At 43.7% G+C, this 17,543-nt stretch overlaps 1 protein-coding gene across 1 annotated transcript; it reads right to left on the minus strand.

Annotated features, from left to right (window-relative positions):
- Nucleotides 1–1,824: 1,824 nt before the first annotated feature.
- Nucleotides 1,825–16,775, minus strand: CSGALNACT1 (chondroitin sulfate N-acetylgalactosaminyltransferase 1). The gene is made up of 7 exons (XM_086464248.1): nucleotides 16,142–16,775; nucleotides 8,473–8,689; nucleotides 7,155–7,256; nucleotides 6,197–6,375; nucleotides 5,682–5,776; nucleotides 2,472–2,553; nucleotides 1,825–2,108 (listed from the first exon to the last, which is right to left on the minus strand). The coding sequence occupies exons 1-7, from the start codon at nucleotides 16,773–16,775 to the stop codon at nucleotides 1,825–1,827; spliced, it is 1,593 nt and encodes a 530-aa protein (XP_086320374.1).
- Nucleotides 16,776–17,543: the final 768 nt, after the last annotated feature.

A 17,543-nucleotide genomic window follows, 5' to 3' on the forward strand; every position in this document is an offset into this window, starting at 1 on the left:
GGAAACAAAAAAATTCTTTGGAGGACCTCCTTGAGCTATTGCTGAAGTTTTTAGGTAAGTGATGTATTTGGGGGTTGAGGTTTTTAAGCATACAGTTTCCATTCTTTTTGTACTTTTGCAGTGGTTTTGGACATTTGGTAATTTGCAAGGGAAGTGCAAGGCAGATCATCCAACAAAAGACAAACACATGTAAACACGTGTTAAAGGAAAAGGTACTTACAGTACCACAGTCTCTGTCTGCAGATTCTGCATGCAATGCTTTCAAAAGAGGTTCATAAGCGCTCTTCCTACCACACAGTGGCATGTCAAATAGTGTTCTAGTCCTTGTTCAGTGCTACCTTGAATATTTCTTCCCCCAGCTTTTACAAGCCAAAAACTAAATCAGAATCTGTTTTCAAACTGTCTAATCCGAAGCTATAAAACAAAGAGACCGCTCGGAGAAACAGCACTTACGTAAGCAAATGGGATTTCCAAGCCCACAAAGGTGGTTTTGGCTGGTATATATTAAAATGATAAGCAGCAGTCAGCATTAAAAGAAAATGCTTTATAAGAGCAGTAACTCGTGCTTTCAACAGTTTTAGGCAATTGAAAAAAAAATCTATTAAGAAGGAAACTAATTTTTAGGATGCACCTATAATTATCATGAGAGAATTTGCAGGGTTCAGTCATCCATCACAAAGATTTATTTTGTTAATTACAAAACATTTGCTATGCCCTGGGCAAGATTCTGTATTTGGTTTAGAAGGAATACTTTGGTATAAAGTCAGAAAATGTTCATCAATTTTGGTATCTGACATTCAGAGTTTAAAGCCTCCTGCTAAATCAGCACTGCAAAATACAAACACGTGTACTTCCTTTTCTTCAGCATGGTAAAGCTTCCACCTTCCAGCATCCAGGTTGTGTAGGAAAATCACTTCACTTATCTGAACTCAGTTCCCATCCACAGGAAACACAGATCTGCAGAGCATTTCTCAAGTGTTGGAAGGCTGTACTATTTCCTAGTAAGGCTAGAAGTAGAAAACCTGAAGTATGACAAAATAATTCCCAAGCAAAACCAACTTCATTTAAAAATAAATCTTGAGATACTTACAGTATTCTATAGCAGAAATGCACCATCTGATTCATGAGATACATACATGGCTCATTGCTTTTGGTTCACTGGCCACGGAAGAGAATAAACACTACCCTCCAGCGCTTCTGAAACATCACACTTGACCGGTAGGGCTTTCTCTTTCTGAATTTTAGAAAGCACTTTCTGAGATGCCTCTTGTCTTTGAATGAACCAGGAATATGCTGTTAGTGCACTGCTGCTGCCCCCGCCCCAAGCCCCTTAAGGGAAAAAGGGTTTTGGTCACTCCAGTTTAACTGTCGTTAACAATCAGATGTCCTTCTCAGAGCAGGAGCTCAGTACTTATTCAAAAATAGCCCTTTTTAGATATGTCACCCATTGTTACTGGCCCACCAAAGGGTCAATCCTTTACATAACTGTACACATCTTACGAACATTTAAAGGGAAGAGCACATCCATGGGTTATTGTGAGCACCACACTGGCATTTATGTAATGTTTATTATCTCTGTGACCTTGGTTCTCATCCAGTTGTCAAGTGTCCCCCAGAAGCAAGTGCTGAACAGTCAGGCTAATGGACTACTATTAAGAAAAAAACAGAAGGGAGGACAAGCACTTTCCCGCATCTTCTTTTGCTGCCATCCTGCTGGAATCTCCACCCTCTTCCAGTCTCATCCCGTCTTTTCTTGTCGTCAGCAACTTTTTTCCAAAACAGCCCGCAGTCCAACTCGGAGTCTCTGTGCCTCTCTTTCTGGCTTCATGTCTTCTTGCTCCTCAGTTTCTGTCTGTGCAGGTGTGTCTCAATCTCTTGCTTGAAAACAAGCATCCCAAGCTGGCCATGAGAAGCCTCGTTCATGGCCTTGGACTGCATGCACATCTTGTACTGCTCTGGGGTCAGCTCGTCCAGACATTGCTTTTCATGCCACAGATGGAAGAGGCCCCTGACAGGTGTTCGGATCACGATGAGGTTGCTGTGAAGGTATTTGCGGTACAGGTGTACATCTTCGCCACCCCAGCCTTTAATGTCCAGATCAAAGCCGCCTGACACAAACAAAATCCAAAATAAACCTAGAGATATATACTAGCAAAGTCAATGCTATTAATTGCACTGCAGCTGTCCTCTGGCTCCAGCCAGCCCTTTAAAACAGCCATACTTTCTGCCAACATCAAAGCGTCCAAATTTCTTAACTTCAAATCTTTCACTATCAGACAAAATTGCTTTATTTGTACTGAGCAGCGCTTAGATTCTGCTAACCTCTAGGGCACCTAGGAACAGTCTGAACATCTAACCACAGCACTGCTGAGAATTAGAGGCAGAGACACACTGGCCAAGGACAGAGAAGCTGATGACAATTTTCTATGTTTCAGTAAAAAGGCACACCTATTGGAGTGTAGTTTTCTTACCTATGTTGATAAAATCAGATCTGTACTGGCAAGTCATCCCAAAACCAAAGTCTCTCCAAAACCCAGTTTCTTTTTTAATAACCTGCATGGAGGGAAAGGAATGTTTATGTGAGAGCAGAAACACTTTCAGTGTGAGCAGCAGAGAAGTCCCTGAATGTGGTCAGAAATACGAGCACCTGCCCTCTTATTCTTACCCACACAAATCCATGGCTGATCCTGAACCAGTTTTTGCAGATACTCATTGCATGTTTCTGCCCCCCAAAAAACACCGATGTTATTAGCTGTCATAGATAAACCCCCTGATCCTGAACGATCAGGTTTCACTCCACTCCTGCTGTTGTAGACCAAGCGGAGCAATACCACATCACCCTCTGGAGTTTGCTTCTTCGGAGGCAAAACGTCCTCCAAAAGTGTTAGTTTCTGCAGGATTCAAACCCGACAAACAAACATACTGGTAAACCAGGGAAGCCAGACTCTGCTGTAGGGCAGATAATGACATCCGGATTGTGGACCACAAGAGCTCTGGAAGAAAACAGTCGTTCTAATCTGATCACACAACTGACAGCTTTCTGATTACCTTAATTTTAACAAAAATTAGGAAAGTGGTAAGAATAGTTTTCCATTACCGAACTGCTAAATCCAGCTAAAATTGAAGTCCAGAAATGTTAGGTGATAGATATATACCCCATAAAAGCCTTTGTAATAACAAAAGTGCAGTCTGCATTACTGAGATGGATCACAAAAACATTATCACAGGTAGAAAACCAGAGCAGTGAGAAACCATGGCTATCATTTCCAAAAGCAGATATCCAAACGTAGATCCCTCAGGTCGTAACTGACACGTGTGAGTGACCTAACCCAAACTTGTGAGACTTCCAAGAGTTTCAAGGGACTGGGACAAGTATGTAAATCCTCTAAGGAAGTCAGCAGTACTTCATTCACACTCTTGAAGGTCTGGTTACAAACCTACCCCTTCATAGCTATTTTTGAAAATTTTGGTTTCACTTGTGACAAAGTTACAGAAGATGAGGAGACAGAATCTACATTTCTGGATTTACAAATCCCAGTATTTCCTTTACCAAAAAATGCTCTTCCAAAATAGCCTCTCCTGATTTCTCGTTCATGCCTCCCCTTTTTGTTCATAACCCTTGTCACTTCAATGGCTTTTTTTTTCAAAATTTTACTGCTTATGTTGCTATCTGTTTCTTTTCTCATTTCTCCTTTCCTTGAAAAAGTCAAGCCACTGCAGAAGCCAATTAAAAGGAAAGAAGACTATATCTGTCAGGTCCGCACTGTAACAAGAAATCTCCATAATGATGCCCTTTCAGCGAGCCACTCGCATGCATTAGCATTATTATTTCCCATTAGTGCAAGTGGCTGCTGCACAAATCAAATTCTTTCAGAGATTTCCGAAGGCTGTTTTTTCTCAGCAGCCCGAGTGCCAGGACAAGAGCTAACAGTGTCTTGTTTTAATGGCACAGATCTGGCCTCATGCCTGGGAACTAATGTGGGCAGAAAATATAAAAATCTACATAAAAATGAGATTGGCAGTACTTCTTTAAATCAAGAAGCTTTTCTGACATAAGCATCACATTTTACGACTCAAATATTAGCTATAAATATTTGCACAATCCTGACAATGTACTTTGTGGAATTTATGCTAGCTTGAGAGCTAAACTCTATTTCATTTCCTAAGCACAGTGCTCACAAGCCTGAGGATCCGTGATGGGCTCTCATTGCAGAGAGAAGAGCTAACGTGAATCCCACAGCATTATTAGAACAAGTTTCCTCTGAGAAAAAAACAGCGGAAAGGATTGTCCAGACTCTTCAGTAAAAGACTTTCTGCATACCTGTTGGATAACACAGGGAACAGTAGAAAAAAATATATTTGAAAGTATTTCGGGTGGGCTTTTCAAACTCTTCATCTTTCTAGAGGGATTGCATGAGGTGGGGGTAGTGATGACAGAAGACTGGACTCAGATGCCTAGAAATCTTTTTCAGCTGTGACCCTTGCTGGGCTCACAGCACCCCTAATTCTTACCTACCGAGAACAACAACAGAAGCTGGGATGCTCCTGAGACAGTGTCCAGCCTGGGAGGGGTTGACCCCGACAGGTGCAGTGCCTGGCAGCCAAAGGGGCCGCTGCGGTAGGCTGGGACCTGACGCAGAGGAACCCAACGAAGGTGCGTATCTGGCTTGTGCTCCCGTTTGAAAATTCACCCACTTACCCGCACGAGTGGGCAGAGGACTGTGGCCCGCTGACTCTGGGGAGAAGCAAGAGTGGAGGGTGTACATAAAGGGAAAGCCACCACTTCTGTCACCCCTTTAGCTTCCAGACGACGCAACGCCAGAGCACAAGAGAACGTAGAATAGCATCTGCAGCAGCGCCAAGCAACGGCTCTGCCACTAGCATTCACGTGAACCTCTCTCTCGTCTGTGTGCTCCGCTTCTTCCTCACAACAGCTTCCTCCTCGCCAAGGAGATTCACTTGCGTTTAGCTACTTGTTTTAATCGTATGCCTTATGGCAATGTTTTCAAAAACAATGCTTTGTTCCCACACCAAAGATAAGCACGTGTGATGGAAATCAGCAGAGCTATGCTGTGTTATACCAGTGCCAGATTAAAGCCAGAAGGGGCAGCTCCAAGCATGTCAGTTGACTCTAAGACAACGTGGTACACTTCAGAAACACCCTGTCTGCTCGCAGGCAGCTTAATCGTGAACTGTGGGATGGGAAAAGCCACTGTAGGTGTCCAAGTAAGTGAGGGAATAACTGTGACAGCCCCTGGAATTCTGTTTGCACTGACTCATCTAAGGATATCTATGCTTTTTACAAATGTCAGCTCTTCAAGATGCAAGCAAAGAAACTATTCAGTGCAAGGAAGAAATGAGAGCAAGATCAGGGACTGTCACTCCAAGACAGCACACCACGGAGGAATTGTTCTCTAATTAGAAAATCCCTTCGGCAGAGAAGCAGAAACAGTTTAAATTCTTAGGTTCCCTGTATAAAACATCAAACTAGGTTTAAAACCAAGACACCTCCCTGTGAAACTTAACTGCAGAACTCACAGTAAGATGACTGTTGTAGTTAATTTTGTCTGTGTGGTAGTCACTCTGCACAAGGGATCGGGAAGTGCTACCCAAGACCACATGCACCTTTAAAAAATGCTTTATCCAAATAAAAGCAAGCATTCAGAGAAGTATGTACTTACCAGCTGCTGTTCTAAAGATGGGATGGAATCACGGTGGCCATAAATTATACTGGGGTTATACTGGCTGAATAGAACAGGATAAAACACCTTCTTCCCTGGAAATGACAATGCATTTAGTGGTTTTTTTTTTTAAAGCTGTATAAAACACATTCTCTCTCTTATAAGATGCTGTCCAGGCCAGACCAAATCCAGATAAAACCGCACAAATTTTAAACTAAGCCTATGTTCTTTGCATGAGAATGTGAATGTGAGGATATAATTAACAAAAAGATCCTGTTCCAGAAAGAACAGGTGCTGAAGGCATGAAATTCAATCAGGGGAAGCAGGAGTGTTCCACCCTTTCAAAAGCCAACCAGCAATGGAGTTTTTATACACGTCTTAATTAGTTCTCTGAGTTTCAAGAATGATTTACAGCAGCTTCATTACCAACTCAAAGGCAAGGATACTCTGGTGAAGGCTGTTACACAATAGGTAAAAATCTGTTGAAAGACAATCCGCCCCATGAGCAGCAGTACCTGGCTGTGTGTTCAGTCTACAGGAGTTCAGGAATTCAGCTGTGAAGTATATGTCCACATCACAAAAAAAGAGAACAACATTGTTTCCTTTCCAAAATCGAGCACCAATGTCTAATCCTTTGCCCCTGGAAAATTCTTCATTCAGCTGGATGAAGGTGAAGTTCTTGAAGTTGGCTGACCTAGGAGAAGGGAAATACTCAGTGACTTGCCCTGTCCTTCCAGCTCTTAATACAAGTGGGGGCAGGAACCCAATATGAAACAGTTAACCTAGAAATCTGTAGTATCACAGTTCTGAGAGCAGTTTGAGGGAAGAGATGTCCTCTTTGAGTCTTGAGATTTCCACTATGTCTACATTCACGTACTCCTATGCTAGCATTCCTGTCACAGACATTCTTTGGGCAGACCACAAAAATCCCAACAAGGCTTAGGTGAGCAAAAATATCTTTAGTAGGTAAATACCTGTGGTTGTATCATGGTATCTATACAAGGGTCTTCTTCCCACACGGAGAGGATGAGAAAAGGCTACACTGCCTCATGATCTTGACAAGCACAGCTATGCAAGCAAACACAACAGACCAGACCTGGCCAAAAGCATCTGGTTCTTGTGTGCTCTACTGAAATTGTCTGCACGTGCCTTTGGAAGTCAACTTTCAGTCCTAACAGTTAAAGCCACTTTCAAAAGCACTACAGAAGTTAGCAGTGTGAAAAAAAAAAAACTGCACTGAGGTATATTCAGTAAAATCTGCTTTGTGGTTCTAAAAACCAACATCACAAAACCACAGATACGGGACTGTCAGCATAACACCGGTTTTATCTGATACAAGGGAAAGAAGGCTATTTTCTCCAATGTGGTTTAGAACTTTTTGGCACAACTACAAGTCTGGACAGCTGTCTAGTCTCCAATTCATGGTGCGATCACCCTGCATGAACAGCACACATCGGATATCCAGGTACTTACTTGGAGGTATTTTCAAGTATCGATTTGACTTCATTCATTTGTTCTTTTCCAAAGTAAACTACAGTGAGGTGAATTCTCCCATCCTGCTGAATGCCCATTTCCCTAGAGAACAGAGAGAGATCTGTGACTGGTCCCAGAAGTTAGATTTCTTCAGTCACTTACAGCCACTGGGGAAGGCAGAGTAGGGTGAACCTTGGAAGGCATTCCTGAGGGCACAATTCACTGACAGAGATCCTTGTCCTGACAAAGGGGCTCACTGACACTGTCAGATGGGACAGAAGACTATCTTTCAGGCAGATTAGAAAAAAACTCCCTAAGCACTCTCTAATGTTTGTAATATTAATAGGAGGACGCTGTTAAAACAGGCCATCCAGACCCAGACAATAACTCCAGCACTTCGGAGAATATGAGAAGGGGGATTTTAAAAAAGCTATACGTACCCTACCCCTTAACCTTGGTATTTTGTAACAGCTATTCCAGAGTTCAGATCTTTGGCATTTTATTAAAAAACATTTACTAAAATCTAATTATCAATCAGAGATCAAGCCAGTAGCCTGAGGGTTGGACCAATCTGAACTAATGATAGACATCATGCCTCAGTTGCACCAAGTTTAGTCAGCAAGAGTTCATCTATAATCAGCAGAGAGATCAGCATGACCAGAGGCTGATTTCTCTCATACTAAAACAAGCATCCATCAGATGGATAATTTAGACAAGGAACCTATTTTTAGATGGCTGTAATTAGGCAAAACAAATCCCATTGTAAGAGTTAGGATCTGTTGCTAACACAGTCTTTTCTGGGCAGCTATTTAAAGCTACATCTCAAATTCTCCCTCCAAACATCACCTCTGTGTTGAAAAATAAAAGAAGTTTGAAAATAACTATTCTGCAAGTTCAAATACATTTCCTTCTTGCCTCTTATTGCCTTAATCTCTTCTCTAACAAGCGCTGGCAAAGCATCTGGGACCACCAATTCCCTTTTTCCTTAGAAATGTTCCTTTGCAACTAATGGCATGAAATTCTCATGTTGCCACAGCTGCGTGTGCCCCAACAAAACAGATGGGGAGACCTGAGCCAGGTACGTGCAAATCGGACACCCTGATGACTGGAATATAATTGCTTTTACTGCTAATGACAATGCACTAAGCAGCCAAATGTCTTTCAGTCTCTATAATCTCAACAATGACTTCTCAGTGGCACCATGAAATGTGATGTAAATGTAGCGTGATTTTTACCGAGTGAGGCCTTGATAATCCTGAAATTACATCTTACTTTCCAAGTAAGAAAACGCAAAGGCAGCACTGGAGTGGAAACCCACCTGAAATTCTGCATGAATTGCCGAAATTTGCTGGCTCTCTTGGCCAATGGCACAATGACATTAATAAGTGTATCAGCTATATTGACATTTTCATTTTTCACTTTCATTACAGGACCAAACGGCCGGAATAAAACAATCTTCTTGAACTGATGTTTTGTGTCTCCTTTGAAAGTCAGCTCATACAACGTGCCTTTGTCTTTTTCTGTGCGGTAGATCCCTGCATGAAAAGAAAAGAGAGGAGATTTTGGATACAAGCTGGGCTCCTGCAGGGAAAAAAAAGGATGCAGTCTTCATGTGCTACACCTAAGCTGAAAAGGCAGCAGAGACATGAAATATTTACTTTTAACCAGTACACAATCCACCGTTATTTGGAGGAGGCTGTCACTCTGGCACGGACATAGCCCTGGGTTGCAGGAGCTATTTGGTATTCTCAGAGGCACATTCCTAGGCTTGGCTGAATTACAAACCCCTGAAGGTTACCAATTGCTCACACTCAGTATAACCCAGCAGACGGACTGTCCTTATTTTTCAGACTGCTCCAATTGCACACGGCGGGCACGCATGGTAATGGTGATGCAGAGAGACTGCAAAGGGCAGCCTGCCTCTCTGCAATGTGGGTGATTAGGCCATCTCCCAGAAAAGCAATTTCCTGATGAGCACATTCATTTCCTCCTTTCTGGGAGGTTCTCTGGAAAGCCCCCTAATAAAGCTACGCAACCAGGCCCCAGCAGCCACCACCTTCACCCACTGCTAATCAGGACAAAACTCTCCTGTTACTCAACTCTCAAGAGACTTTTACTTTCCTTGTGGCAATGACGCCCACTCCTGGGCAAGTCGTGGTCTGCAAGGCTGACACCCTGGAGTTTGTCAGAGGCTAGACCCAGGACACAGCCCTGGAGACTGCCTTAGACAGTCTCCCAGGACATTTAATTCATACAAGCAGGTACTTACTTCCTGTATGGAATGAACTTGTAACATACTCAATGGGTGAAATTGGTCCCATGCTGAGGGCTGGCCTGAACTATAAAAGTATTGGTCATGCCCCACTGAAACACTATGCTGATATCTTAAATGTGATAAAGTTGGCAAAAAGACTATATATAGATTTTACCCACTCTAAATGACACTTCAGTCCCTACAGCCCATACTGATATAAAGCTTTTTCATAGTTAGATCATTTAGGTGTAAGAAGGAATAATTAAATGCTGATTCTAACTGCTTGGTAAGCCACTGTAAATATCCTATCAACTTCATCAGTGGAAGAGTATAAATGCATTGCCTTCCATCTTTGCAGAAACTCAAGAGACGAGCAAAACAAGTCTGGAAGAAAACTCCTCCACTTGACTTGTTTCTGCCTTTTTTTCTCCCCATCTGGTGATGAAGACCAGCTTGACCAAAATAACACCTTTTTTTTTTTTTTTAGATCTTATTCATTCCCTGATGTGTAACATTGCTGTGCGTCTGACCCATAGGCAGTCAGCTCTGTCTGTATTCCTTGTGAAGGTCTGGGTCAAAGGTTTCTTAGAACAGTGAAATGACATAAGCTCTTCATCTTGTACTGTAGCCTTTACATCGGTATGTCCAGAACATCCAAAAGACTAATGAAGTGTGATTTTATCTGGCCAGAGTTCTGTGGACTGTCTTATCTTCACTATCACTATGTGTTTTATTCTTAATGAACTCTTCAGTTGGTTAATACTATATGCAGATTTACTGATCTCTTATTCACTTCATGTTTTCTTTTTAATATAAGCTGACTCCACAAATGCTCCAGTCCTCCCTCCCAGCATAGCAGATAAATCTAGTGAGATAGCAGTTCCATCATTCTTTTACTGCTAATCTTTTAAAGCTGTGCCCTTGACTCTACAGCTTTTTCTATATAATTTGCCCAAGGTTCAGACCATGAACTACACCTGTTATTGAACTTGAGCCTGCACTCGAGATCATCTGAATGGGGACCTAATAGTCCCTGCATTTCCTCCTCCTGGTGGCCAGAGAATGGAAATCTGGGCCTTTGAATTCTGCTCACCCATCTATTCTTACACAAAGCCTGATGATGATCCAAGTGTGTTTGTTGCCGGGTGCACTCATTTACTCAGGCAGTTTTTGAACACAGGTCTTGCCAAGGAAGTTTGTGTTGTGGAAGGTTAAGGTTGCCTTTTGACACTAAGCTAAACAAAAATCTAGATTAAATCTGATTTTCATTTTCTCTAGAGAGAAGTAGATACAACTGTTTCACATTTTTGACTTAGTGAACTGAAGTTTTTTGTTATAACGGAGATCTAAATTAAAGTAACCAATTTAATAATATCTACCACATAACATCTAAAAGTCTTTGCTTCTACATCCTCTTCTACCCTAGCCAAGAAACAACAACCCCACAAATATCACTTCCCCAGAGATATGTGGAATAAAGCTTTGCCAAATAAGCAAGAAGCACCTTAACCAGAATGTATGTTGTGACCTGAGGGGTCCCTCCTACTGCTATACACACATTAACAGAGGCTGCTTCTAACTCTGCAGTTTTGTTCTTGATCAGAACTTCTACCACAGCTAAAAACAATCAGCTTTAGTGAAGGCAAGGTCCCCTCGTGCAAGATGATAACCCAAGAATTTGTAACCCTAATCTTTCATCTTGAAGAGAATTGTATGCAAGTTTAATGCATATAATTAAATACAGTTCTTCTTGATACACATTTAAATAATTTGTTTTCCTTTTTAAGCATCTTCTTTTTAGAAGCAGAGAACAAAATGATTTGCCCAAGGTCAGGCAGTGAGCCTTGGAAATGAGCCTGAATGTTTTGAGTCACTCTGGGGACTCACCCAGCAGAACATCCTGCCTTTCACAAGATTTTTCCATTTCCGAAGGCACTACTTAATTTGTGCCATCAGGACTTTTTATGTGATTCAGAAAGATGTGTCAAGCAACCTCAATTCTAAGAGATGAGCTATGAGGAGGGGAAAAAAGTAGTCTCAAAAGAGTAAAACCAAAAAACTTTTCCTGTAAATGTTGCTCCTGAAACGAAAGCTTAGATGTTCGCGATGGATAAAAGAAGGTTAATCGATCATCTCTTGCTTCCATTACAGCAGCTCTGTTTCAGAATATGCACCGTTCCCTTCAGAGGCGGGGAGAAAAGTCAAAGCCTTTGGAAACCCAATGTAAAAAAGTGAACAGGAGCATTGGGTCAGCAGAGAGGCTGCCCCTAAAACAAAGGAAAAGGACAAGTGAGAAACAGAAAAAGACCTGGGCTGGAGGGTTGACTAAAGAGCAGTAAGTGTCCAGTCTTTGGAGCTGCAATTCCCAGGGCTCTCTGAGGAAATGGAAAATACCCAATCTCTATTCAGCAGGGCAGGCAAACAAGTTTCAGAGATCTACATGGAACTGGTAACTAGCAAACAGCCACACAACCTTAACAAAATGCTGTTGAGTAAATGACAATTTTTAGCTTCAGTTCCACAGACCGTAGGTTTCAGGTCTTCCATTGTCAATTGAAACACTCCCTGGACCCGTGCTTATTACTTTCATTCTGTTAGATGTTGTGGGAATGAGTATTAGGATTTATCACCATTCATTGTCCCCATTTTAACTCAATGTTACAGTGGTCTTCCCACTTCACAGCCAGTAAAATAGAGCATCTTATCCTTTGAGGAAGAGCATCATCCTTTCTCCCAATAAGTTTCAGGGCAAGACTGCATCAGGTAGCCCACCACTAGTAGCTGTCAATTTGAGAAAGCAAAGGTTCTCCTTTTCATTTGTCTCTGAGACCATATTTAATATTCCGGTCACTAAACAGCCACGCACTTCAGCTAGGAAAACTTACGATACAGCATATCTGACAGTGCCACGGCAGGGCTTTTCTGAAGCACTCCAGGGATTTTCTGGAAGTGTTCCTGTCGGGAAAAAGTATCACCAGAGAGTGATTACATTCACTTATGGAACACACCACTCAGGCTTGTCAGTCTCCAAGTTATTACCTCCATCTTGGAGAAAACAAATGACTTTCAAGTCTATTCAGCTCTGCTGCCATTTACATAAATTAATAACCAGACCTGCTATTCCGCCCACTGAGCAACCAGCTTTCTATTGGAAACAGAGCAGTCCTTCACCTGCTTATAATACACAGAAATTTCTGATCTTTTCCATGTCGTTTCTTACTAACTCCTCATGGCAAAAAAACAGTGAACTTGGTACAGAAGTGGGAGCAATAAGGGGGAGAGGGGAGGATTATAGCAGCTGAACAGCTCAAGCGCCTCTGAGAAGAGTGAAGCAGAGCTGAGCAGCAGCCAGATGGATAAGTTTCAGGCCCCAGGGAGAAGGTGTGGTTCTCTTGGTTTTGAATAAGAAAAAATGGAAAATTCCACCACGTGTCAGCTATTACTCCTGGAAGGAGAACTGTCTGAGAATCCTATCCAAATTTCATGTAACAGCAAATCTGCTGAGAAGGAGTTTAGCTCAGATGGAAGGTACTAGGGTCACAGTCTAATTCCCACGCACAAGTGGTTCTGTCTAGAAACTGCAGAAAATGCAACACTTATTTTAAGAGATCCCAGCCACAGAGACAAAACATTTCTCCTTAAATGTAAGAAATGTTTGAAGAAACATTTTCCCTCTGCAGAGACAAGAATAAAGGCGCAAAATGGAATAGGAAGAGATACAGACCCTGATCGAATTCACTGCACCACACCACCACCCTGCTATTGGCATATGTTAGCAATGAACTAGTACTGAAAAAGTGACAGCAGGTACCAGATGTGACCAACAAGAACAGGAAAATCCACACAAGAGGCCTAAGCAAACAAGATTAACTTGCACCACTCTATATGCTAGTAAGGCATCAGGATCAGCAACACGCTTGAGTAAAGTCAGTGTCAAAGGTGTCGCTGAACAGAGCAGACGCAAAGACACAAGTCTCACACATGTAGAGCAGCAGTTCAGGTTTTGAATCCTGTCTCTGACCCCAGCTACCTGATTTTCATTTCAGCACATCCCTTTACCTGCTCAACCTTAAGGTGAGGGCAGTAGCCCCATCTTTAACATGAGATGCATACAGCTTTTGTGTGCTGTTATTGCTAAAGCAGCTAGAAGATGAAAAGCTTACAGGGTTAAGTGGTATTACCTTCAGTGCAGATCTGGGCCACACCTCCCAGAAAGCTCCAGCTACCCTGGGCAGTTCCAGAAAATGAAAACAGTCAGCTTTGCTGGCTGGGTAACGCCGTTCACAGTCGCTGTGTTGCTGGATCGGTACAGAGCTGCCAGAAGCAGCTGTGAAATCCAGCCTGTTACTAACTTCTTGTGTAGGCAGTGGCACCTGCAGAGCGCCGTCTCCAAAACAAGTTCTGCGTCCAAATCGTACTTGACATGCAGAATTGGAATAGAAAACTCAGTTCCTCCTCCTGCTCAGGCTATATAGAGCAATGGATTTGTCTGTGCTTTGATTAGCAGTTTTTGCCATTCTTGCAGAATGGAGGATGGGGGAAAAGAGACTGCCAGGACATGACAGAGACTTCCAAGGAACCCTGCAGGGAAATCTTCTGCCAAGTTAGCTCTTTGTTTCAAGCTCTGATGCACTGATCCCTGCATTTGCAAACAAATTGGTTTTCACTGCTGAGTAAGAGTGAGAATACCTTGCACCTACAAAAGCAAAGGCCTGCCCTGCAGGGGAGGACACAAGGAAGGTTTCTCGAGCTCAGACTGAGCTGCACACAGGGCTCCAGTTTCTTGAGCTCCAAGTCGCGTGCAGGGCTTCCTCCCTCTGGATTATTTCACCATGGCATGTGAAAGCCAGCAAGGCCATTAGTGCATGAAGAGCCTCCACAGAGCCAGCACTGGCAGTGTGCATCCCTTCCCCATGCCTTTCTGCACACCAGATTCTGCCTTGATCCCTAAGGACAGCACTGGGGGAAAGACCCTTGACTGTGCATAAAGGCAGGCTCTAAGCAAAAGGGTAACTTTAATGGAATATTAAGCAATGTATGTCACGAAACACCTCCTTTCCCCTCACCCTTTCCCCATGAAAGAGCTGGTGCCAAACAGTCATACGTGCCTGTTCAGCTCCTATAATAAACAGTAGAAACATATTTTGAAATAACAAACCGAACAACAAACAGAAGGGAGGAGACTGGAAGCACGTAACTCCATGAGGCACTCACATGCTGGCAGCCAGCAGCACTTCCCAGTTCCCAGCCCACACCCTGGTCCCATGTCTGAGCAAAACAAATTTGACTGGTGTGGAGTAAGTGCCTGGACCACAGGGGAGCAAGGACCTGACTCAACAAGGTCTCCACAGTCTGAACAACTCATGTTCCTGCTGTGGGAGGCACCTGCCCGACGGGGATGGCCTCCAGAACCTACTGTCTCTCGATACCTTGATCCCCAGAGACCAATACACAGAGAGTGGAAATGAACAACTGGCCATTGCACAACAGCAATAGTTTGTCCTCATCACATGGAGGATGCATTTTTCTCTGCTCTATTCATAAATATTAAATGAAGAAAACAATCCACAGCAAAATCATTAGTGATTTGGGACAAGCATGGGGGCTTGTATTCAGCATATTAGAGCAATCATTCCATAAAAGGCAGCCATCTTACCCACATGCCCTTTAAGTCTGCAGCACAAACATCTGAAGCTGAAGAAGACGAGTTTTTCCTCCTATACCAAATTCAGCTAGGTCAGCTGTGGATTAAATCTCACAGACAACACTACTGAATACAAGCAGGGAACATGCCAGTTCCTGTGAAGCGAAACGAGGACAGCCATATTACAAATAAAAATGTAGCTCTCTTACTGAATGAGAAACAGCCATGAGCCCTTGGAAACAAGACCTGTGCAACCTTGTCTCATATCATGTTTCTGCTGCACATGTTCCTGTCCTTTTAACTCAGAGCTGCCATGCGGCAGGGGCTAACCTGAACAGGTATCAACCACAGAGACATCTCAACTCCTGGAATACACCTGGTGCCTCTGGCTGGCTGGGAAAAAGCAGCTTGACTGGAAACAAGTAAGCACTTTGGATTTAGTGGCAGAAAACATGAAGTAAAACTGGTTGAGTTTAAAATTGGCACCTTAAAAGCCCACACTTACTGCCTCAATATTGCATGTGAGGGTAAAAGCTGTTTAGCCCATTTTAGAATCCAAGGGCTAAGGTGCAGAACTCCCAGTATAGAAAACACCCTGTAAAGGTTAAGCTTTCCTAGTCATTTGAAGTTACGGGTCATACCATCTGAGTTACTGAGCTACTCAGCTGCTGTCCTCAAAACCTGTCTTGCCACTCTGACTCTGGCAGAGCTGTGCAGGTGGCAGCGATGTTGGAGTTTGGATTTGAACTGCAGTTGTCAGTCTTAACGTTGGTAACTGATCTGGGATTGCAGCCTGGTCATTCCCTCCTTGCTTTGTCAGTTCTGAGGCAAGCGCATGACTAGAGAGCTGTGAGCACACATTGGTGGTCACCAGGAGAGACTGGCAGGCTCTGTTGGCACAAAGTCCCATTCCCCAGGAAAGCTGCCATTCTGCAGCTGTGCCTGAGACAGCATCTCCGGGTGACAGCACTAGTGCTGTCCCAGACATCTGTGCTCTGAGGTAACGCCCATCTCCCTCAGCAACACAGTCACACCAGCACCCCTCACCAGCACTACGTGGACCTCCTGACCTGCCGTCTGCATACAAACCTTCAACGAAGTCGGAGGCCGTGTATACACGGTGTTTTGCATTGCCATCCCCCTCTGGATCATTCAGACTCCCAACAGCTAACTCGATCACCTCTATCAACTCATCTCGCTTATCCTTCCTTACAGGTTTCTCTTCTGGGTGGCGTGTCAGCCCTGTCTCCAGTTGGTACACCTTCTGCAGGGTAAAGCTCTCGAAGGGCACAGCCGCATACTCCGTGGACAGCTTAACGCCGCTGTGCACCTCTGCTTTGTCTATTTGGGAATGGAGGAAAGCCAGCAGGTTAGCCTGGGCCTTCTCCGGGTTACTGTGGTCAAGCCGAATGTCCAAGGGGTCTGGGTACTGGTCCTGCACGTTCTTAAGCTGCTCACTCCTGCCCTGGAGCTCTGCCTTTAGCTGGGCAATTTGTTTCTTCAAGCTGATGATGTAGTTGCGATGCTGCTCTTCTCGCTCTTGCAGAATGGCTTCATACCCCTCCTTCGCCGTTGGACCATGCACCCTGGGCAAGGCAAGCTGCTGGTTGTCACCCTTGGGCGTGCAAGCCAACATATAAACAATAGACACTGAGCAACAGGCCACCACCAGCAGGCCTACAAGCCGGGGCAGAAATAGAATGAATCCTCGTCGGGGCATCATCTCTCAAAAAGCAGAGTCTAACCTCACACATGCAATGGTTCGTACGTCCATGCAGTGCCACAGAGGCCCCTGGGCTTGGAGTACTCTCACACAGATGCATGTATGGGCAGGAACTGGCTTGTCAGCTCTCTTAAAACGTGTGCTCTGCCTCTATATTGCGCACTCTCTGGTGTTTATCCAGCAGGACCAAAAGACAAGCTGCGAAGCAGACAGGACACCTCCTGATCCTCATGGCAATACCTACACTGCTGCAACGTGATCAGCTGGTGGCTGATGGAGCCTGAGAACCTGAAAGACAAATGACAAGGACAGTCATTCTGGCACGTTAGTATTTGGTCGTTCAGTCTAGACCATGGAGAGTGTTCTAAGAATCTACCTCGTTTCTCAACTGCTTTGGCAGAGCTCAGAGATGTGAAGTGCTTCTGCTAAGACCCAAAAGGAGCCAAGACCCTCACGTGGGAAATCCTGTATGCATGTGCCTAAGTTTAATAACATGATTTGGCCCATTGCCAATGAAAAACTAGTGCAGGCCTCAAAGTCTGCTGTGCTTTAGAAATATTAGGAAGTCATCACCTGTTACTTTCTGGTGAGATGTTGAGGTGCTCAGTTCATCTGAGCAACAATGGCCCTCCAAGCATTCTCAGCTCTTGGAGTGCTCAAATTTTGAAGGCAGTCAGTCCCACAGCCACCGCATACATTTCAGCTTCCAGCCATGTTTTCCAAAACACCAGGTGGCAAATGTGGTCCTGTTTGAATATATGAAGCCTG

This window comes from Leptosomus discolor, chromosome 4 (genome assembly GCF_034619465.1).
Source record: "Leptosomus discolor isolate bLepDis1 chromosome 4, bLepDis1.hap2, whole genome shotgun sequence".
NCBI classification, from domain to species: Eukaryota; Metazoa; Chordata; class Aves; order Leptosomiformes; family Leptosomidae; genus Leptosomus; species Leptosomus discolor.